Source organism: Mixophyes fleayi, chromosome 3, assembly GCF_038048845.1.
Source record: "Mixophyes fleayi isolate aMixFle1 chromosome 3, aMixFle1.hap1, whole genome shotgun sequence".
In the NCBI taxonomy this organism is placed as follows: Eukaryota; Metazoa; Chordata; class Amphibia; order Anura; family Limnodynastidae; genus Mixophyes; species Mixophyes fleayi.
The window spans coordinates 21,345,171-21,370,491 of record NC_134404.1 but is presented as its reverse complement, the minus strand read 5'-3'; the positions used below and the strand labels follow the sequence as shown (position 1 = coordinate 21,370,491).

The 25,321-nt window shown below is 39.7% G+C and overlaps 1 protein-coding gene across 4 annotated transcripts in view; it reads right to left on the bottom strand.

Annotated features, from left to right (window-relative positions):
• Positions 1 to 25,321, bottom strand: part of MSRA (methionine sulfoxide reductase A) — a 249,494-nt gene that overhangs the window by 212,140 nt on the left and 12,033 nt on the right. The window contains exon 1 of one of the 4 annotated variants that reach the window (XM_075201204.1): positions 23,657 to 23,684. The exons of 2 other annotated variants lie outside the window; for them this stretch is intronic. In XM_075201204.1, coding sequence (XP_075057305.1) covers positions 23,657 to 23,669 — 13 coding nt within the window. In that variant the 5' untranslated portion in view covers positions 23,670 to 23,684. Of the gene's footprint in view, positions 1 to 20,388; positions 20,417 to 23,656; positions 23,685 to 25,321 lie in introns of those variants that run through there. One more of the 4 variants, XM_075201202.1, reaches the window with a different exon arrangement.

The following is a 25,321-nucleotide window of genomic DNA, read 5'->3' as shown; positions in this document are numbered from 1 at the left end:
AGGAGAGATAACCAGAGACGGGGTGAGAGGAGAGGGAACCAGAGACAGTGTGAGAGGAGAGGGAACCAGAGGCGGGGTGAGAGGAGAGGGAACCAGAGACGGGGTGAGAGGAGAGAGAACCAGAGACGGGATGACTGGAGAGAGAACCAGAAACGGGGTAAGAGGAGAGAGAACAAGAGATGGGGTGAGAGGAGAGAGAACCAGAGACAGGGTGAGAGAAGAGAGAACCAGAGACGGGGTGAGAGGAGAGAGAACCAGAGACGGGATGAGAGGAGAGAGAACCAGAAACGGGGTGAGAGGAGAGAGAACCAGAGACGGGGTGAGAGGAGAGGGAACCAGAGGCGGGGTGAGAGGAGAGAGAACAAGAGACGGGTGAGAGGAGAGATAACCAGAGACGGGGTGAGAGAAGAGAGAACCAGAGATGGGGTGAGAGGAGAGGGAACCAGAGACGTGGTGAGAGGAGAGGGAACCAGAGACGGGGTGAGAGGAGAGAGAACCAGAGATGGGCTGAGAGAAGAGAGAACCAGAGATGGGGTGAGAGAAGAGAGAACCAGAGACGGGGTGTGAGAAGAGAGAACCAGAGACGGGGTGAGAGAAGAGAGAACCAGAGATGGGGTAAGAGGAGAGAGAGCCAGAGACGGGGTCAAAGGAGAGAGAACCAGAGACGGGCTGAGAGGAGAGAGAACCAGAGACGGGATGAGAGGAGAGAGAACCAGAAACGGGGTGAGAGGAGAGAACCAAAGACGGGGTCAAAGGAGAGAGAACCAGAGACGGGGTGAGAGGAGAGAGAACCAGAGACGGGGTGAGAAGAGAGAACCAGAGACGGGATGAGAGGAGAGAACCAGAGACGGGGTGAGAGGAGAGGGAACCAGAAACGGGGTGAGAGGAGAGGGGACCAGAGATGGGGTGAGAGGAAAGGGAACCAGAGTCGGGGTGAGAGGAAAGGGAACCAGAGCCTTGAACGTGGCTTCAGCTGTCGGTAATGGAGTGTAGAGTTGTAATAGCATCCCTATTTACAGAGACACAGTGAAATGTCAGGGTAACACTAAACAATGTATTTTACTTTTGCAGTTTATATCATATTTTCAAAGTTGGGGGCTAGTAAGCCAAAGTATCATCGAAACAAGCAACTTATATTTTATCTATCCAGCAACCTTGCTTGAACCATTTGCCTGAATACATTTCCATTTTCTATGTTGTTGACAAAAAAAAATATCTAAATTCCCAAAGTGGAAAGCAGAGGAAGGCAGTCAACAACCTGCCCTACGGTAAAAACAGATGCATTTAAAATGATTTGAGTGGATGAGAGAGGAGAGATGGATTGCGGCTAGTCCACTGATTTAGAAATCCATTTAGACAGAAACTGGATTCAAGAAGGAGTTCAAAGTCTTCACGCATCTTATGGCTTGTTCAGGCCAGAGCTCTGTAAACATGTATCTTACAACAGGGTTCTAAAACTTTCTTTTTTTTTATAAACATTCCCATTATGTCTGGATATTTTTAATACAGTCCATTTTTGAATTCTATATTCAGTGCAACATTTGCCAATATGCAATTATTCTGCAGTTATAACTGAAGCACCCTCTGGCTGTGGTACTGTTAACATTACATATACTGCAGCTAGAAGAACTCTGCTTTAGACAAGCTTTAAAGCAACCACAGATTTTCTGTGATCAAAAACAAAAATCAATCTGTCTTCCTTTGTTTTCACCATAAAATCAGAGAACACCAGACACCGAAAAACTCCAGTTTTTGTGGAACATCATCAATTGCGTGACTTAATGGGTTGCAGTGTCATGGTGGATTAATGGCACTTGACTAGAGAGACCGTGTGTGGCATAGGCAGATGACGATGTATACTAATTTGCCCTTATTTATTAGTTTGCATTGGTCACAAGTAGGGAGTACAGTTAGTGTACGTAGACTTCAAAAAATGCCCCTTATAAATAACGGCTGTGTGGACCAAACGCTGCAGGTATGCCTGCGTCTACTTTATTTCTGTAAAAGTTTGCTAACACAGGGCCTGAGTCAACTGCTAACGCAACTTGTGATCGACATAAGAGAATGTATCTTGTATTCCACCTGTATTCAAAACCAAGTGGGTCTCGAGATGCCTTTCAATTTGAATGTGGGTATAAGTACTCTCTGCCTAAACGTTACTTGCCGTATGTAGACAAACAGAACAAACTGCAGGATACGCACATGCAGATGTACAATGCAAAGTCACATCAGAAGGCATTTTACAATATGGACATGCTGTGTACCCCAATGAGCACTATATGGAGAGCACATGAAAGTAAATAAGTGAGTTACGGAGCACAATAAAACCCAGACGTTCTATCGTAGAATAATTAATATACTTCTAAAAATGATAGATATCTTAGATAGTAAGCTCTATAAGCAGAACCAGATCACCTATTGTTGCTGGCTACTAAACAATGATTACGCTAAGTAACCCACATTATTATATCTCCTGCTGGCGAGACAGTAATAACACACACACATATTACACACACACACACACACACACACACACACACACACACACACACATTCATTTCACAGAAGCTGAGAAAAACATGAGGAAACGTATGGTGAGAGAAGCATCACCTCGATGGCCCACATCAGCAATTACCCTTGTTAATATTCACATAGTAATGCAAAGGTAATCAGAAAGCCCCCGGGCGTGCACACATGCACAGTGTTCAATTAACTTATGTATATTAGGGATATAAAGACAAGCATTAATTGTAACGCCAAGAAAACAGCTCAGAGTACAGGCTTTATAAAATGTATGGAGATAGCAAGATAGATGGGTAGATAGATAGATAGATAGATATGAGATAAATAGATAGATAAATAAATAGATAGATAGATATGATAGATAGGAGATAGATAAATAGATAGATAGATAGACAGATAGATAGATATGATAGATAGGAGATAAATAGATAGATAGATAGACAGATAGATAGATATGATAGATAGGAGATAAATAGATAGATAGATAGATAGATATGATAGATAGGAGATAAATAGATAGATAGATAGACAGATAGATAGATATGATAGATAGGAGATAAATAGATAGATAGATAGATAGATAGATAGATAGATAGATAGATAGATAGATATGATAGATAGATAGGAGATAAATAGATAGATAGATAGATATGAGATATATAGATAGATATGAGATATATAGATAGATAGGGGATAGATAGATATGAGATGTAGATATAGGAGATAGATATGGGATATATAGATAGATATGAGATATAGATAGATATGATATATAGATAGATATGAGATATATAGATAGATATGAGATATAGATAGATAGGGGATAGATAGATATGAGATGTAGATATAGGAGATAGATATGGGATATATAGATAGATATGAGATATAGATAGATATGATATATAGATAGATATGCGATATATAGATAGATATGAGATATATAGATAGATAGGGGATAAATAGATATGAGATGTAGATATAGGAGATAGATATGGGATATATAGATAGATATGAGATATAGATAGATATGATATATAGATAGATATGAGATATAGATAGATATGAGATATAGATAGATATGAGATATAGATAGATATGAGATATATAGATAGATATGAGATATGTAGATAGATATGATATATAGATAGATATGATATATAGATAGATATGAGATATATAGATAGATATGAGATATGTAGATAGATAGGGGATAGATAGATATGAGATGTAGATATATAGATAGATATGAGATATATAGATAGATAGGGGATATAGATAGATATGAGATATATAGATAGATATGAGATATAGATAGATATGAGATATAGATAGATATGATATATAGATAGATATGAGATATAGATAGATATGAGATATATAGATAGATATGAGATATAGATAGATATGATATATAGATAGATATGAGATATATAGATAGATATGAGATATAGATAGATAGGGGATAGATAGATAGATATGAGATGTAGATATATAGATAGATATGAGATATATAGATAGATAGGGGATATAGATAGATATGAGATATATAGATAGATATGAGATATAGATAGATATGAGATATAGATAGATATGAGATATATAGATAGATATGAGATATATAGGTAGATATGAGATATATAGATAGATATGAGATATAGATAGATATGATATATAGATAGATATGAGATATAGATAGATATGAGATATAGATAGATATGAGATATAGATAGATATGAGATATAGATAGATATGAGATATATAGATAGATATGAGATATGTAGATAGATGGGGGATAGATAGATATGAGATGTAGATATATAGATAGATATGAGATATATAGATAGATAGGGGATATATAGATAGATAGGGGATATAGATAGATATGAGATATAGATAGATATAAGATATATAGATAGATATGAGATATAGATAGATATGAGATATAGATAGATATGAGATATAGATAGATATGAGATATATAGATAGATATGAGATATGTAGATAGATAGGGGATAGATAGATATGAGATGTAGATATATAGATAGATATGAGATATATAGATAGATAGGGGATATATAGATAGATAGGGGATATAGATAGATATGAGATATATAGATAGATATGAGATATAGATAGATATGAGATATATAGATAGATATGAGATATATAGATAGATATGAGATATAGATAGATATGAGATATATAGATAGATATGAGATATGTAGATAGATAGGGGATAGATAGATATGAGATGTAGATATAGGAGATAGATATGAGATATATAGATAGATAGGGGATAGATAGATAGATAGGGGATATATAGATATAAGATGTAGATATAGGAGATAGATATGAGATATATAGATAGATATGAGATGTAGATATAGGAGATAGATATGAGATATATAGATAGATAGGGCATAGATAGGTAGATATAGAAGTATGAGACAGATAGATAAGAATTCTGAATTTAATGCATTTATAAAATTATATTTGTTTATAATTCAAGTTATTTTGAGGAAAGTGATAGCTGAGAATGGGTCACAATAATAACAAACATAGAAAAGAAACAATAGTACTTCACAATTATTAATGCACAAGACAACTAGTAATGGTTTGCTGTCACTAATCGGTCGCCCACCAGACAGGTTTACATTGCATTGTTGCCAATACTGCATACTGACAGATAATGGGATGCACTATGAATGGAAATATTGTTTTATAAAGGCCTCTTTATAGGGGAATCGTTCTCCCTCATTGTCTCAGTCACGGTAACGGTATAGAGAAAGACTGGTGTGAATCTGCTGGCTCCCTCTCCGCTGTAGAAGGAAGATACAGATGTGTGTAGAAAACACAAATTTCAATCAGGTGAAGGAATATCTCGAGGAAGAGCTATCAATGGTACTTTGCAATGTAGTATTTTGGACTGATGTATGTTCCTTGCAGTGCTCACTTCGAACAATTACCCAGGTTCTTTTATGAGAAATATCCTGAATAATGGCAGTGACTGATTATATATATTTCCCGACCATGGCCTTATCTGTGTGGAGTTTGTATGTTCTTCCCGTGTTTGCGTGGGTTTCCTCCGGGTGCTCCGGTTTCCTCCCACACTCCAAAAACATACTGGTAGGTTAACTGGCTGCTATTAAAATTACCCTAGTCTGTGTTTCTGTCTGTATGTTAGGGAATGTAGACTGTAAGCTCCAATGGGGCAGGGACTTATGTGAGTGAGTTCTCTGCACAGCGCTGTGGAATTAGTGGCGCTATATAAATAAATGATGATGATTATATATATATATATATACATATATATATATATATATATATATATATATATATATATATATATATATATCAGTCTCTGACATTATTCAGTGACTTATACACACACACACATTATATATATATATATATATATATATATATATATATATATATATATATATATATATATATATATATATATATATACACACGTATATATCTCCTTATAGATTTACTTTACTTAAGCATAGCATACAATGAAACATGATACATTTATAGAGGAACAGGTAAGTTTATATTATAAACTATAGCAGGCATATTTTCAATAAGGTGTCTTAACATTTATCCGGTGTAAAACTATATGCACCTGATTTAAAGAAAGCCTCCAAGCACTGTGATTGGTAAAGACTCCAGCTGCATCTTGGAGATCTCCAACAGCTGATTGGACGTTGGGGATCATTTGAGAAGAGACAGCTAGCCAATCGGTGTTATCCAGGTAATACAGACATTGCAGAGCAGGGTTTCAAATTTCTTCCGACTTCTGTGGCTGGAGGATGGGCCCATACGGTGGCTGGCGGTGAGGTTGCTAGTTAGGGGGACAACTGTTTAACTTAAGAATTTCAGGAGATCTTCAAATAATATTTTACAAATTTTAAATCTGAGGCATTAAAATCCACCTGTTTCTACCCCTCGAAGCTTCCATTTAATTTTAATAAAATGTGCAAAATGTATGATATATCTAAATTAATGGAAACATACATAGAATACTTGGGAAAATATAACCATATATGAGTCTGATGTCCTAGGAAGACAGATTGCACTTTGAAATGCGTTAAAGGGTGCATACATGGTACAGGTCACCTGTTTGTTACCTGGTTCAATGACACCATAAGCCCCCAAGTCTTTAATGGTGGAATTCAGTTAACCCCTGTGTGGTGCAAGCAAAAATAATCCAGATATCAAAGCGGAGCCTCATCGTGCGAGGCTCCAGTGGCCCTTGGAACGTCACCTTATATCTACAAAAAACTGTAAGTGGTGAATAAATTAAGAATAAAGTGACGCTGGAAACTCTGCATGGACATCTGGCTTTAAATCTTTGCTTATTTTAGAACGCACCTCATAGAATTTACCTGAAATCCCCCCTCGGTGCATAGATTTGTATTTGAAATCTATAATAAAGTATTTTACCACTTCATCTCTTGCTGTTTGTGGCAATTCCTTCCAGCTATTCTGTACCCAGGACAAGGGGTCAAGTTGCCCAAAGAGGCGATGGGACTGCCAAAGTGTCTAAAGACTGCTTGATTTAGCACATTTGTAACTGCACATGATTTGTAATTTTATATATATATAAAAATCTCTTTGCATTTCAGCTATTGTGGCTTTCTCTGATGTTTTGCTTTTCTAGCGCCTGTCCCTCCATTTTGATACATTCAAAAGAAAAAAAAACTTTATTTCAAAATGTTACTGAAAGCATCATTAGAAATCCAAGTCCCATTGATACAGCTGATTTTGGATTTAACCCACACTGAGAAATAGTTGCCGTTGGTTTCAACTAAGTATCTGTTGTTTGATATCATTTTGTGGGACACAGTGTGGCCCTTACTAATGTGTGCAGAATATACACACAGCCTTGGACTGCATTAACCCCTTCAATGCTAAGGACGACTCCCACTGAGCATTGAAGGAGTTCAATTAAGTATAAATCCTACTTACACAGCATTAACTGCTAATGGGGGACCTGGCATGGAGGCAGCAAACTGATGACATCATCGCAGGTACGCAATGATGTCACTGAAAAAAATCTGTAGTGCATCCTGGCACCTTACACACTCAAGGACACCCTCGTTATTGTCTGGTGATCAGTGTGTGATCACCAGACAACAACCCGCAACTTTACTACAGATACAGGACTACGCCTTGAAGAAAACAAGTGTTTCCTATGGAACAGACAATAGCAGGATGCCAGACAGCTAAAAACGGCCTGGAGGAAAACCACGTAGTACTGGATAAAGGATATTGCCTTATATGTATTTATTGTTGCAAAGAAATATTTGCTGAGCTAAAGAGATTTCCTTATATATACTTGTTGCTAACCAGTTAATGCTGGACCTTAGGTATAAATAAAGGGCCAGTCTGAAAAGACCCTCAGAGCTGATTTTGAAACTGCAACAACTTGTTTGTGTTTTACTTCCTCCTCTCCTGTTGACATAATCCAGCTAATAGGAAATCAGGTTATCAGAGATCGATAATAGGGACACTAAGCCTCGGTACCCTGACACTACCCTTATTTGGTGTGGGTAGGTTATCTAATTTTTTTTAAAAATGGCGTCCCCATTTTACTTCTACACATTTAATGCACTTTATTCAAGATCATGAAAACTAGCAAAAGAAAAAAAAAAGCATCATCATTTTCAAGTGCAGATTTTATTATGAGAAAATATGTGTAGAGTTTTGCTATTTTGGAAAGATAGAATGATGCCAAAGCAATAACCACAAGAGGCTTTATCAGCAGCGTTTAGAAAAAAAAACATACTTTTGCTTTTAGTTCACTTTCAATAAACACAATGTAAACCAAAAAATAACACTTTTTTTGGCCATTTTAGGTAGATGTTTTTTTTCCAGTGACATGAGTTATAAACAAATTAAAGGCAATTTTCATAAATTCTAATTATTCTGAAAAAAAAAAAAAAAAAGGTATAACTGCGATGGGCATTGCATAAACAAATCACTGTGCTTGATGTTGGAATGTGACCAGCCCCAAAAATGCCAAAATGGGCTCAGAACAGGGGTGAGAAAGGCCACAGGGACTATGGGGTTAATGGAGGCCACCCCAAAAAATTATTACATGACCTACCAGTAAGCCAACGTCATTCCCGAAATGTTATTAATTAAAGGCCACCCAGAAGAACACCTTTGCAAAATGTAGCCACATGGGTTTAAATTTAATTTAATGTCCATCGTCAACACTGCAGAAACAAATTTTTTTTTTAAAATAAAACGCACTTCTATCACTGCTGAGAAAGCTATAATCATCTTATATTCAGAACATTCCATCTGTGTTAAACGTTGTGCTCTTGGAGCGATGCTGTTTCCCGGCAACCTATAATCTGTTGCCAGGGGATGGTAGCCGGGGAGTGCTTGTTTCCTTATCAGACCGACGGACTGGAGGAATGGCTGTAGCTCCATGCCAACACACATCTGAACGTGAGGAGATTTCAAAGCAGGCCAGGGAGATCTTCTGGGATCTAAATTAACAGAGCCTGCACACATATGACATTGCTCCTTAGGCATGAAAGGTAGTACAGTAACAAAATGTTGGGAAGCCTGACATAAAATGAAACCAGTTTTCTCTACAAAGTGTTTTCTTTTGACTTGTTTTATTTTACTTTACCTACAAAATGCAATGATGAACGGGAAGAATACTGTAAAATTATACACACACACACGAGGCATGGACTCCACAAGACCTCTGAAGGTGTCCTATGGTATCTGGCACAAAGACGTTCGCAGCAAATCCTTTAAATCCTTTAAGGGGCGAGGTGGGGCCTCCATGACTCTGACTTGTTTTTCCAGCACATCCCACAGATGCTCGATCGGATTGAGATCTGGGGAATTCGGAGGCCAAGTCAACACCTTGAACTCTTGGTCATGTTCCTCAAACCAGTCCTGAACAATTTTTGCAGTATGGGAGGGTGCATCATCCTGCTGAAAGAGACCACTGGGAATACCGTTGCCATGAAGGGGTGTACTTGGTCTGCAACAATGTCTAGAAAGGTGGCACATGTCAAATTTACGGCCACATGAATGCCAGGACCCAAGGTTTCCCAGAGGAACCTTGCCCAGAGCATCACACTGCCTCCGCCGACTTGCCTTCTTCCCATAGTGCTTCCTGGTGCCATCTCTTCCCCAGGTAAACAAAGCACACGCACACATGATTTAAAAGAAAACAAGATTCAACAGACCAGGCCACTATCTTCCATTGCTTCATGGTTCAGTTCTGCTGGTCACGTGCCCATTTTAGGTGCCTTCTACGGTGGACAGGGGTCATAGGCATTCTGACCGGTCTGCGGTTATGCAGCAAGCTGCGATGCACTGTGTGTTCTAACACCTTTCTATCATAGTCAGCATTAACTTTGTTTTAGCAATTTGCGCTACAGTAGTTCTTCTGTGGGATTGGACCAGATGGGCTAGCCTTTGCTCCACATGCACAACAGTGAGCCTTGGGCGCCCATGACACTGTCGCCGGTTCACCGGTTGTCCTTCCTTGACCCACTTTTGGTAGGTACTAGCCACTGCATATCAGGAACCACTCCACAATACTTGCCATTTCGGTGATGCTCTTACCCAGTCGTCCAGCCATCACAATTTGTCTCTTCTCAGAGTCGCTCAGATCCTTACGCTTCCCATTTTCCGGCTTCCAACACATCAACTTCAAGAACTGACTGTCACTTGCTGTCTAATATATCCTACCCATTGACAGGCTTGTAAGTGGCATTGATTCCCTTTAAAAAAAAGCTGTCACAAGGTTAAGGATTTAGGCTTTATTATATAGTGACCAGTGCACTATTTATCTATTAAAAAGTTTATAATAAAATAATGAAGTATATAATATAAAATAAATAAAAGTATATAAAAAATGTAAAATGTGCCTCTGTGTCCCTGTTCACTTAGGAAGTCAAGCGTGTCCTGTATGTTAATAATTCATCTCAGCTATCTAAAGTTCCAGAATTTATTGCAACCTTTCCAACTTTAGAGCCAATTCAAGAAGCGGTTTATATATAAGTAAATACACGGTACACAAGTTTAGCTACAAGCGGCTTTCAAACTTGACCCACATAAAATCAAGCTCTTCTCTATAAAATAAGGATCTGTCCAGCTGTTTGTGTGCGATATAAAGAGAAAATAATGCATACTTGTCTACTTTTGAAGGCAGCTGTCAGGGAGGGAGTCCGTCGAGGGGGGGCGTGATCACGTGTGGTGCGCCGTTAGGCTCCGGCCCTGCCAATTTTAGCCAATCGCAGCAGGGGGCAGGGCCACAATGCCGCATTTAGCCCCACCCCCCACTATCTTCAACAACGGCGACAGCTGGATCCGGGATTTTTGCCTGCTCTCTCGGGAGTCCGGGAGAACTCCCAAAAATTCGGGAATCTCCCGGACATTGCGGGAGAGTAGGCAACTATGAAATAATGTTAGCAATGACCCTTTTCATTCCTCTTCCCTAAGCTGCAGGGTATGGAGACATATTTTTCTTTACACAGCCTTTAGCAGCTACTTTGTATAGGATGAGACTGGCATTAGGCAGGAGCTGCTAGAAGAAGAGGAGATACTTTATAAAAGCATAGAGGCACAGTGGTAGCTCCATTCCGATCAGGGCCTTATCTAAATTTGTATGTTCTCCCTGGTCTTGCGGGAGTTTCCTCCGGATGCTCCTGGTCCGCCCACAGTCCAAAAACATACGGATAGGTTAATTGGCTTCTGATAAAATGATCCCTAGTCTACATGTGTGGTAGAGAATTTAGATTGTAAGCTCTAATGAGACAGCGGTTGATGTAAGTAATTAAATATTCTCTGTACATCGCTGTATAATATGGTAACATAAACAATACTAATAAAATAAATGCCTAGAAAGACATATAAACACGTAATAAAAGTGAAGTGATTTCTGACGCAACCAATAAAAGCATTTCTTTTGGAAAGGATAAGAGAAGGAACTGGTAAATTTAAAAAATGTTGCAACACTCTCCTTCACGAGAGTAGTTGTGTGAGGGAAGCGAAAGCAACAACATTCCCCTTTCATTAGAGTACATGCGTTATTGAGGCAGCAAGCAACAACACTCTCCTGCATGAGAGTACCTGTGTTAAGGAAACGGCAAGCAACGACACTCTCCTTTCATTACACTACTTGAGTTAGAGAAGCGGCAAGCAACAACACTCTCCTTCATAGTCATTTATTTATATAGCGCCAGCAAATTCCGTAGCGCTTTACAATTGGGAACAAACATTGATAAGACAATACTGGGTAATACATACAGACAGAGAAGTAAGAGAACCCTGCTCGCAAGCTTACAATCTATGGGACAATGGGAGTTAGAAACACAAGGGCATGTGCTACATCATATTGCACAATGGACCAGCCAGACTGCAAAGGTAAAAGTACTGAGTGGGCCGTGTGTGTTGCAATGTTGGTCAGAGGGTTGTTGTCTTGCGTTAGCTGTGTAGAGGGTGGTAATAGGGTAATCTAGGGAAATTAAGATGATGGTTGAGGAATATCATAAGCTTGTCTGAAGAGGTGGGTTTTCAGTGAACGCTTGAAGGTTTAAAGACTAGAGGAAAGTCTTACTGTGCGAGGGAGGGAATTCCACAAAGTGGGTGCAGCCCGGAAAAAATCCTGTAACCGAGAATGGGAGGATGTGATGAGAGTGGAGGAGAGACGTAGATCTTGTGCAGAACGGAGGTGTCGAGTAGGGAGATATTTTGAGACAAGTGAGGAAATATATGTCGGTGCAATTTTGTTGATGGCCTTGTATGTTAGTAGAAGAATTTTATATTGGATTCGTTGAAATACAGGCAACCAATGTAGAGACTGACAGAGCGGCTCAACAGAGGAATAACGGTTAGTAAGGAAAATCAATCTAGCCGCTGCGTGCAAAATAGATTGTAGGGGTTCAAGTCTCTCCTTCATGAGAGTACCTGTGTTAAGGAAGCAGCAAACAACAACACTCTCTTTCGCTGTTACCGCAATAAAAGTGCAAATGGCTTTAAAAAACATCAAGGGGTATGAATCCTGTTAGTACAACCTATTAATAGAGATATCTTCGTTCAGTTGCAGGTGGGACAGACTATCTCCTGTGGCAACGTACAACACGGTCATTTATTTTACCACTGCATAACACTCACTGACAACGCACATTTGAAAAACAAATGACTCAAAGTGCTGCATTTCCTTCTGTGATTTGACATTAGAATCTCTCTGGCACAGTCTCCGCACACCTGCTGTGCTGTAATGTCACTTTAATAAACTATAGCCGGAGAGAGATAGGAAGGACCCATGCTGAACCACCCATGGGCCGCTATAAGCCATGCGTCATCTGGAAATGGTTTGAGCTATCGTTCTATAAAACAAAGCAACATAGAATAATGCAAACATTTTAAAAACCTAGCTAAAACAAATAAAAATAGAATGCTGTAGGTAAAAATTAGAGAAGGATCCTTGACAAAGGCTGGAAACACTGAATTGAAGCCATTTATCTTATGATAGATACACATTGTTCCCTATGAAAAAGACGCCATATGTGTTTAAGGCTGTCTGTACAGAACGCCAGGCTAATTTGTACGTGAAGAGGATGTTTCGCTTTATAAACTTCATCAGTTCTGCATGAGGGCCCCCATGTAAATTGGTGACACTTGAGGTACCACCACGATTTCACGTTGCTAATTAAATCTCCCTTATAGTTTCTGCACTCCACTTTGGCAATCTATGGAGGAGACTTAGGGCTAGATTTACTAAGCTGCGTGTTTAAAAAAGTGGGGATGTTGCCTATAGCAACCAATCAGATTCTAGCTTTCATTTATTTAGTACCTTCTAAAAAATGACAGCTAGAATCTGATTGATTGCTATAGGCAACATCCCCACTTTTTCAAACCCGCAGCTTAGTAAATCTAGGCCTTAGAGTGTTTCAATGCTCTATAGCTACATTAACATGTCCTTTGTATAATAAACATGGAATGTTACTTCCAAATATTGTAATGCATGTTAAGTTGGCCGACTAGCATTAAAGTCTTCACCAATCCAATCAGTTCTACACTCAAATAAAATAAATTCAGTAAGATTTTAACGCCATTAACACTCTACTTTTTGCAGACGGGCAAAGTCTTACCAGTACAGTCGTTCAAGACATATTCTCCCCAGTCCACATTTACTGGAGGGGGAAAAGAGGTACAATAGATTGATTGTACATTGAACAGAAGTTTGGAATAAATTGTACTCAACGCAACCAAAACTAGGATGCTATAATGATGTGAACACCACAATGCCCCCCACTCTCAGCAGCACACTACATGTGTCTGTTGGTCGAGAGGCAGGCAGAGGGTTCTCTAGTTAGGTTTTAAAGACAATCAAAGTAGCCGTGTTTCATCCGCTGCCTGTTTCACTGCCACGAAGTCCAATCAAAGTGAAGGAGGGATGGGCCCGCCAATTAGAATGAAGGAAGAGCGGGGCTATACTAAATCGCCATCCCCCCATACAAAAAAGGCTAGTTCCACCCCTGCCAATGAACAATATTATCATTACAATATGTCAATGTTTATTTTTGTCTATATAAAAGTTTAAAATGCACAGGAGGAGGACGATGACATCACTGTGGCCCACCCCCCGCTGTGCGGTGCTACGATGATGCATACAGCGTCATCAACTCCTGCCTCCGTCCACCTCTATTGTACTCTAGGGGGTAAATGTATCCAGCTGCAAGTCTCTGGCGGGTTTAAAAAGTGGAGATGTTGCCTATAGCAACCAATCAGATTGTAGCTGTAATTTTGTAGAATGTACTAAATAAATGATAACTAGAATCTGATTGGTTGCTATAGGCAACATCTCCACTTTTCAAACCCACCGGAAACTCACAGCTTGATGCATTTACCCCCTAGGTCTCATGTCTGTACCGTATGTCTCATGCCTGCCCACTCTCGTTCCTCCTCTCTGTCCCTGTTTTGTCTTAGGCTGGGTAAGATCTGTGCTTTTCATCTGTCATAACCATCGGCTGAAAAGATCCTGACTCTGCACACTCCATAGAGATCCATGGACACTGCTGGTCCCGAGTACATACACACTGCAGGATTGGAACAACATCGTTCCATCGTTGAACGAGATTTTTAGTTCGGTTTAAAAATCAAATCAAACAATACGATGTGCTCTGGAACGATAATCGTTCATCGCTCCAGCGTACACACTAATGCAATATCAGCCGAACCCTCGTTTCTCGTATGGTTGGCCCGATAATCTGCTGAAAACCCTGTAGTGTGTACCCAGCCTTATGCTAAATTGTTTCTGTATGCCATGCAATCTGTTCTGTTAATTGCATCCATTTATTTATTATTCTGCTTAGCTGTACCCATTGTTCTTGCCTGTATGTACTTATATCAGGGGCTGGGAGGCATCTGCCCCTGGGCGGTCCCATAGTGGGGTATCTTGTGCTGGGTCATCTGCATTTTGTTACCTTTAAAAGGTCCCCAATAGGCAGCTGAGTCAAGTCTTGTCCCCTTGGCTAAAATTTGCCAGCCGTCCCCTGACTTATGTAATTGTGTTATATGTTCTAACCCCCTACGCACAGACTGCCTTATAAATACAAGATAATAATAATGCATACAATGTATATTTGTTTTGTAACTACAAAACACCAATGCAAACTAAATAACAGATTTCGGTGTCCGATTGTTTTATGGCTTTGGTCACTAAATAAATATTTTTACAGTACTGAAGTTAACAACAGTGGTGTTCAGTGTTTATAGAAGTAATCAGCCTGTAATATAGAACCTTTTTGTGGCTTTCGTTATTGTACATATATCAGTGACAGAAGCAACACTAGTCATTTTCTGATTTTCCTTTTATTATTCTTTCAGAAGGTGATAATTATATTCAATAACGCAGTTCAATGCACAAGAACAAACAACCTCGGAACTAAACAGTGTGGTTTTTACAGGATTCACCGTGACGGAAATAAATTACAGACACAAGACCGTCAAAGATCTCAATTTCAGGACACTTTTGCTTCCCAACTATAAGGCAGGGAAGGGTTTAAGCAGTGTTGTGCCTCAATTAGTTGTCCCTAAGCTCTAACGTTTTTGTTAATATGTTTGCAGACAGAGACTATGTATGAAATAGATTGTAGAGAAAATAACTAAGAAAAATCCTACACTCAAGTCAGCTCTTATTGTCAGCTCTTATCAGCGCACACAAGCCTAAATTACAGTCCGTTAAACGGATTACTGCAAAGAAAAATGGAATATTTTACAAAATTGATCCCAAGTTTGGGCTGTTGTTTAAGGAGTTTCCCTTATTTCCCTATAAAAAACCATTGGCAGTCTTTCAAAAGTCCGACCATCTAGACAAAGATTCCTTGGAACTCGGAATGATGGGCTGTTCCTGTGTTTGATTTGGAAGGATTGTAGTGGTTTTATAAGACTATAGGGTCGATTTACTAAAACTTCTAAAAAGTGGAGGTGTTCCTTACAGCAACCAATCAGATTCTAGATATCGTGTTCTAGAATGAACTAGATAAATTGAAGCTAGAATCTGATTGGTTGCTATGGGCAACATCTCCACTTTTTCTTTTTAGAAGCCTTAGTAAATCTAGCCCTATGGCTCGCTCCCCACTAGAGGCGATCAAATTCTTATTCATGGCTTATGCAATATTCAAAAAAAAAAAGTCATTTATATGCTTAAATGTCCACGTGGTATATAAGTTGGCCAAACTAGTTGCATTGCACAGATCAGCAATAATGTATCAGGATAAAGTGAAATTAATATTTGGAAATGACAAAAAAACAATATCAGAAGTTATTGATACTACTGTTTTCAGTCATTTTAAAAATTCTGACCTTAGATGAATCATTTGAGAAAATTGAGAATATATTTATAGGTTCAGGTCTCAAAAAATATTTTTAACAAAGAGATTTTTTTGGGCTAGATTAAATACACTGTCCCCCAAGAGGGCTTAATGGATATAGTTATTTACCTTGTTTTCTTGTTAACAAATATATACATTTACAGTCTTATATATTTCCATGATATTCTGTGAGAAAAGAGAGTATTCGTGATATTGTCAGACTATATATACACTTTAAGATCTAATATATTAATTTATAAGAAGGAGAGTCATGTTAAAGGTTCATGTTTTTCAATCATTTTGGCTACGGAATTATTTTTCTTCAGCTGTTTGTGCGAGGCCTAGTTCAGTGGTGCCCGTAGAATTAACAAGAACCGATTCTTTGTCTGACACTGCAACTAATAGTTCTCCATTTTGTGCTTGTAAGTGGACTTTAGATCACGTGTGTGTGACCTTCAGCTCATACCCATGTCCCTGTTGGTCTGTAAACCGATTTACATTTTGAAATATTATTTTCATTTATATAGCATCCATAATATTACTCTGAGCTGTATGTAGTCCTTCACATCAGTCCCTGCCCAATTGGAACTTACAGTCTAAATGACCTATCTCATGCACACCGGGAGGAAACCTACACAAACACGGGGAGAACATACAGATATAGGTTATAGACACAAGACCATCAAATATCTAATTTCCCTAATACTTTTCGTTAACAAATGTAATTGCATATTGGTTTAAGCAACATTGTTTGTTAAAGAAACATATCGTTTACCAAACACTTTATTCCTTATATACAGTAAGACATTGGAGTCACTCTGCACAAAGAACAAGAACTATTTATCTACATAATTTTAGGGTCCAAACGTACAGTAACCACAATGGACAAATTATCATGGACAAATCACCTGTAGGACCCTACTAATATTGTTGGAAAAAGAGCTAACAAAATATTGGATTTTTATTTGGTTACAGATGCACTGCGGTTAAGAAGACTCACTACAAAACGTTATTGAGATGTTATCTGATGCCTTTCAGAATCCAATAAATTAACACTGGCAAGTCACCATTATGAGCCTGAATCATTAAGGTCAGCAGAGATGAGAGGCAGAGGGTCAGTAGAGAGAGGAGAGGCAGAGGGTCAGCAGAGAGAGGAGAGGCAGAGGGTCAGCAGAGAGAGGAGAGGCAGAGGGTCAGCAGAGAGAGGAGAGGCAGAGGGTCAGCAGAGAGATGAGAGGCAGAGGGTCAGCAGAGAGATGAGATGCAGAGGGTCAGTAGAGAGATGAGATGCAGAGGGTCAGCAGAGATGAGAGGCAGAGGGTCAGCAGAGATGAGAGGCAGAGGGTCAGCAGAGAGATGAGAGGCAGAGGGTCAGCAGAGAGATGAGAGGCAGAGGGTCAGCAGAGATGAGAGGCAGCGGGTCAGCAGAGATGAGAGGCAGAGGGTCAGCAGAGAGAGGAAGAGGCAGAGGGTCAGCAGAGAGAGGAAGAGGCAGAGGGTCAGCAGAGAGAGGAAGAGGCAGAGGGTCAGCAGAGATGAGAGGCAGAGGGTCAGCAGAGATGAGAGGCAGAGGGTCAGCAGAGAGATGAGAGGCAGAGGGTCAGCAGAGAGATGAGAGGCAGAGGGTCAGCAGAGATGAGAGGCAGAGGGTCAGCAGAGAGAGGAGAGGCAGAGGGTCAGCAGAGAGAGGAGAGGCAGAGGGTCAGCAGAGAGGGGAGAGGCAGAGAGATGAGAGGCAGAGGGTCAGCAGAGAGATGAGATGCAGAGGGTCAGTAGAGAGATGAGATGCAGAGGGTCAGCAGAGATGAGAGGCAGAGGGTCAGCAGAGATGAGAGGCAGAGGGTCAGCAGAGAGATGAGGCAGAGGGTCAGCAGAGAGAGGAGAGGCAGAGGGTCAGCAGAGATGAGAGGCAGAGGGTCAGCAGAGAGAGGAGAGGCAGAGGGTCAGCAGAGAGAGGAGAGGCAGAGGGTCAGCAGAGAGAGGAGAGGCAGAGGGTCAGCAGAGAGATGAGATGCAGAGGGTCAGTAGAGAGATGAGATGCAGAGGGACAGCAGAGATGAGATGCCGAGGGTCAGTAGAGAGATGAGATGCAGAGGGTCAGCAGAGAGATGAGATGCCGAGGGTCAGTAGAGAGATGATATGCAGAGGGTCAGTAGAGAGATGAGATGCAGAGGGTCAGTAGAGAGATGATATGCAGAGGGTCAGTAGAGAGATGAGATGCAGAGGGACAGCAGAGATGAGAGGCAGAGGGACAGCAGAGATGAGAGGCAGAGGGTCAGCAGAGATGAGAGGCAGAGGGTCAGCAGAGAGATGAGATGCCGAGGGTCAGTAGAGAGATGATATGCAGAGGGTCAGTAGAGAGATGATATGCAGAGGGTCAGTAGAGAGATGAGATGCAGAGGGTCAGTAGAGAGATGAGATGCAGAGGGTCAGTAGAGAGATGAGATGCAGAGGGTCAGTAGAGAGATGATATGCAGAGGGTCAGTAGAGAGATGAGATGCAGAGGGTCAGTAGAGAGATGAGATGCAGAGGGTCAGTAGAGAGATGATATGCAGAGGGTCAGTAGAGAGATGAGATGCAGAGGGACAGCAGAGATGAGAGTACAGGGTCAGCAGGGATGAGATGCAGAGGGACAGCAGAGATGAGAGGCAGAGGGAAATCAACACTGGTATAACATTGAGTATGGAAGATCAATACAGGGCAAATAAGGGAAACAAGGGCTCCAGGAGACAGGTGATATGTTCACATAGATGTACTATCTGTCACAACTAAATCAGAATCTAGTTTTCAGTGTTATTTCAATTGCTTACACAACGTATTACTCATCCCTCTTCACATTGCAACGGTCCACTCCTTGTTGTTTCACAACACTTGGCTGATAGATCATGTCTAAACAGCCAATACAATCCTAAGCAAAGAATGTGTATTCATCAGACCCAATCCTATTACATGTGAGCAGCCCATCACCGAACAGCTATTGAATTTCCTAGCAGTACTGCTCAATGCATGCAACAAACTCAATAAACAGAGCATTATGGACACAGGAAGACTAGCATAAAAAATGCTGATAAAGCGTAAAGAAGCATATACATATGGTAGAATACACTACACACTCTGATGTAGAAAGATGTAATGTTATAGTAGATAAAACAAGGTCACTGAAATAAGCCTAGTTGGTTCCGTTGCAGACGTTCAACGTTATAGCTTGACGCATGTTGGATTAACTTTTTTTGGAAAAATAATTTAGTTAATGGCCTTTAAAAAATATAATAATAATAATTCTGAGGGGTAGATTTATCAAACCTTTTAAAAAAGCAAAAGTGGCGGTGTACTAGAATAGACATGGGTAAAACGGCGCTCCAGCTTTTTCATGTTGCCTGAATGTACTAGATTAACGATAGCTAGAATCTGATTGGTTGCTATGGGCAACAACATCTCCACTTTTACTTTTTTGAAGGTTTGATAAATCTAACCCTGAATCTTTTAACCTATGAAAAAATAGAGAGTACTAAGTCGCTTTGTACTAACTTTGGTATTCCCTTGATTACGTAACATTTAATATTTTATGCATCCAGTTTTAATTGTCTAAAAATTAATATGTTAGTTTAATAACAGATGAATCCAGTTTAAATGAAACAACAACGCAACGCAGGACGACAAGGAGATGAATCACGTATTTGAATGAGGCGTCCACTCCATAAAACAGACAGGTAGAACTGAACAGAGCAGAACAGAAGATCTTGCAAAATAATATATATGAATTGACACAAGCAGCGTATAAGTTCTTGTTCACAAGAGCTTACTGTCTAGGAGGCAAGATCGGCACAAGGGCAAAACAGAAGAGCACCAGGGCTTAATATATATATATATATATATATATATATATATATATATATATATATATACATATACATAGCAACTTCATTAGCCTACATTATTAAAATTGAAGAAAAGAAGATTTACCCTCTTTATAAATAATATAGCATTACTGAAGACCTACCTGAAACCGCCATTTTCTCCGACCTACCAGACAGCACTTCGTCCTTGCTAGGTAATTTCATTTTGTAGGACAGGTCATACACGCATTTACCACCTGATATAAAAACATTGATAAGGAGCAATTCTCTCTCCAATTCTCTTCCGCTTTAAACTTGTTCATAGTTCTTTGTTTATGAGTCTGCTCAGAGACTGTCACTGGTGTAAAATATTATATATAATACACACAAATAGCATAATAATATATATAGCAATATAGAAATATCTGCTGCGAGTTCCTGTATGTGAGTAACTAAGAACAGCCCTTTTGGAAGTGACCTAAACTTCTGAACTCACCCCTAGGGGTTCTAAGCTTAAATCTATTCTCCAAGCTACTCTAGCTTGGAGTATTCCGAGAGTCCAGCGGGCTAGCAGAGGTTATCCAGGCACTGCTGCCTGGAACAGCGACACAGAGACAAGAGTGTGTGTGCTGTGGGTAACGCAATAACCGCGCTAGTTCTAGGGCAGGGACCCTGCGTTCTGCTAGCTGGGAGAAGGAAGAGATTGTGAAGAAATTAGGAGACTGCAGTTCTATAATTCTCTGCTCCAAACTATAATTATGGAGGGCTCTATTCATAAGGTTTGTTATTAAAATATCTTCTTAAAAGGAGGGTACCGTAACTGAATACTGTATTTAAAGATGTGAAAGAGAAATCACTATCCGACTCTCTGCAGTCAACGAAGATTAACTAACACTGTTCGAAAGTCCAAAATTTGCTCAGATTTGCCCCTTTGGCCACCGTTCGCAAATAACCCTCTAGGGTAGATCCCATATTATATAACCACTCTAGAAATACTCCCCTGTTTACAATGTGCAAAACCCCTCAAATGTCAACATCTACTCTAAATGGTGCTTAAATGCTCAATACGTACCAAGTATCTGGAATAAAATGACCCAGGAGGACAGGAGACTAAATGTGTTCAGCTTGGTTCCCCATCGGAAGAGGACAGACGATGATTGCCGTTTCCTAGTGACTGTACAGGCTTGGGCCATGTTTTATGGAGAAGGTGGAGGCCGCGGTCTGGTGTAGGTGTCAGCTTGGAAGATAGGTTGGTGAAACCAATCAAAACTCCAGTGTAGGAAAAAGACTGCACACAACCAAAACCTTGGTCTGGTCTATAACAAATACTGTGCTTACCTACAAGTTTATATAGCCGATGGGACTGCAAATCTCTTGTATGTTTAGTGCCATAGATGTGTTGCACAATAACACAGGAACAGGCTAATAAGACACAAAAACACATTCATAAAGTTACAAAGGTCAGAGAGAAAGAATGAGCAGACAAAGGCCTTTAATCCGGCCAGATACCTCTATCCGATTATTCTGCCTGACCTTTAATGCGTCTACTTTCTCTTGTGTGTTTTGGACCCGTTTTATGGCTCATTGATCTCAGAAAGTAAAAGAAAGGGAGGGTGCAAGAGTAAGCCAAAGTATAGCGTTGGTTAAGAGATACAAAATAGGAGAAGCACTGTTTTAAGGTGAGTGTGACTATGGTCTGAATACTTTTTTGGTATTCATTTTATCATCTTCTGTGCGTCTCCATTTTAACGAGTCAGAGGTAGAGAACCCACCAAAATAGTCTTAGAACAAACATCAGATAATCATAACGCTCACAACAGTACAAAGTATTTAGGGAGATAACTGAATTGATCTTGTGGGAGACCGGTCCACAAAACTTATTTTAAAACAGACATTAGAAAAACAAATACATAAAAACATCATTTTTACCAACAAAATCCACAAAGGCAGTGGAGTATAGAAAGATTTTTTTAGAAACAAGGTTACTTCATTCCAAAATGGTTCCAAGGTTACAAAATTATTTTTCTAACATCAAATTCACCATTATTTAGGAAACAAATAAATAAAACAAACTAGTCATTAACTGCAATTTAGTTAAAGTTAAGAATATTTTTATCTTTCAATCACATTTTCACTCTACTTTTAGGATAATAGCCCCCCCCCAAAGAGACATGAATAACTAGAGTTTGAAAACCAATATAATCAATAAGTTTTAATTGACCTAAGCAGAACAACACAAACATTGCATCATGCGCATATTATTATTCTGCCTATTTATACAGACACCTCAATACCTTCCCTAATTACAGCTTCCCATTAAGCCGGCTCTCTACTCAATGGATAGCGATCTAAAGGCAAATCTATCTATGCCGGAAAGTAATGAGCTTGTGTCCCTATTTTGCTACAAATGTGAAATGAGAATTTCCAAGTAATCCAACCAAAGGCTCTTTAACCATCCAAGTGCCAGTGTGTTCCCAAAAACTTGCAAGAAAACAAAGAATATTAAAGGATAATAACGAAGTTAAAAAAATGGGCACACAATGCATTTTTTAAATGCAACTGTGTTTATTACTCCGTATTGTAGGAATACAGCCTATGCAGCCTCGAGGTGCCTTCTCCACCCGTTATCTCAATTAAATATATTATTCCACAAAACACAATCTTGTTTTTCCAGGTGTGTGCACAATTCAAGGATCATTAGTGCGTCCAGCCTACATCAAGCAAATTACGCTCTGATCTGCCAAGCTCCTCCGTGACACATGCACGCACACCTTGTAGACACCGACATCTTGAAGTGCAGGTCCGCTTCCTGTGAAATCGTGAGCATTTGCGCAATAATAGGAGCAAAACATCACAAAATAGCCATAGGCAAACCGAGGGGGGTTTCCTAGTGCCTGGAACCCCCCCCCCCCCCTCCAAGCCTTGGGCACTGTATAATTGAGGTGACTGGACCCTGCTTCCGCTTCACACAGCTCTGCTTGAAAATGGAGAGCTGCGTGCACCTAACAGCAGTGCACGCAGCATTGCCCATGTATATTATGGGGATAGGAAGAGTTGGAGAGCAGCCAAGCACTGTCTAAAATTATAGCTACACCCCCATGCATGCTGGTCACGCCCACTGGCGGCATGGTGTGGAAACCCCCCTCTACAAATCCTGCGTTTGCCCCTGATAGCGTACGCTCCATTGGCCCAATTTTGCCAATTGGTATATGAGTTTATTGTATTATACCTTCTAGTATATTGTCCGCTTGCAGAGAGGTTTGCTTAGAAGTAGATGGATAGGTTTACCTTAAATGGTTCAAGTCCATCCCAATCCTTCATAAGAACATATAGGTCACGCTTCAAAATCAGTCCACAAGCAGAAGTCAGTGTTAATGAGTAAAAGTACACAGGGTTCTTTTTAATTTGAATTTTCTATACAAACCTACCTACCCCGAAATTGCATCTGACGTAAGACTGCATGGGTGTGTAGCCAGCGTTAGAGGTCCATGGTCAATAGGATTGGTGGTGTGATCATAGCAGGACTGACCAGGGGTGTGGCCTATTTTGACAGAATGTTCCATTTTGGAATGTTGAAAGGTTTGGACACATGTTATTCTACTCAGAAGCCTTTGTCTACAGTGTTCTCCCCAGAACATTTTGCCAGCCGGGTGGCATTAAGAAGCAGCCGGGTGGGGGCAGTTGTAATACTTTGCAATAATAATGAAAAATGTTGGAGGTTATTGCTCCAAGAGCCGGGTGGCAAGAAAAAACAGCCGGGAGAGAACACTGGTCTATCTTTACCATAGTGTTTCTGCGTTTGAGCAGGATGTCCCGTCCTACTTGTTCTGGCTGCTATAACATATCACAATGTAGACGCAGGCGAGCGTGCCTCCCACAATGCTTTGCACCCGAACAACCAGACACACTCCAGCACTGGAATCTGACATTTTTGCACAGGGGTGTACGACTATGAAATGAACCCTACAAAGACTGACTGTAAGGACCCGACCTTTTGTAATTACATTATCTCACTATGTTTTTGTAATGCATCACAGAATAAAAAATGTAAACTTTGTTTTTATAGATTATATCTTATATATAAATACCAAAGCCAATAAATTCACATACCCTTGATAGAACTAGATAACGTCAAGGTGGGGTTTTGAGGGTTTTTTGCCACCTCCCCGACAGATCTGTCTGAGACAGATCCCACAAATTGTCCTGATGACCGGCAAATCACCTTTCTGTATACACATATAATATCACTATAATAAGACTAGAATATTACTGTATACAAATACCACTGGCTGATTTATACAAGTACATATTGCATTATTATTATTATTATTATTATTATTATTATTAATATACACTACTATTGGAAAACATTATAACCGCATTAGAACCCCTTAGAAGGATATTTGAAATAATTCCTAAAACTGTCCTCAGGATTCAGAGAAAATAATCCTTTTTCTTTTAAACTAATTTATTTTAGAAAGTGCTCAGACGTGTCATCTCTTACCGGAAACCCGCTATCCAGACAGAGAAAATAAAGCAAATAATTGGTGCATGTTGGCACCTATGCCATATACACAGAAACGACGGCTAAGCTTCTACGGTAACTGTGAGGAGCGCTGCTAAACAATATTAATAAGGAGATGAACGATAGAGACAGAGGAGAGAACGACAGGAATACGTTTAAATGTTATTCAGTATATTTTAAGCATGGATTAACTCATCTGTAAAACACTAAGTGCCACATATTCCGGATAATGTATATTTTTACGGATAATGGATATTTTTACGGATAATGGATATTTTTTGCTGAATTACAATTAATGAGAGGACACTGAGGTTTGGAACCAGCTCGGTCCTCACTACTCATAAAGCTAGATCTCTGTATTTGACTAGCTACAGAAATCAGACATGGTGCTATAGTGAGGTCAGTAGAAGAGAGTGTCGGCGTAGAGGAGTGATTATATTGGATTATATGGGCATATTAGCAAACAATTCATCTGTATTGTTCTGTACTGTTTTTTTTGGAATAATAACAACCCTTTGGGACTGATAAAGGGAGGGTGGCAAATTAGTAAGCCTGAAATCCAATACACCGGC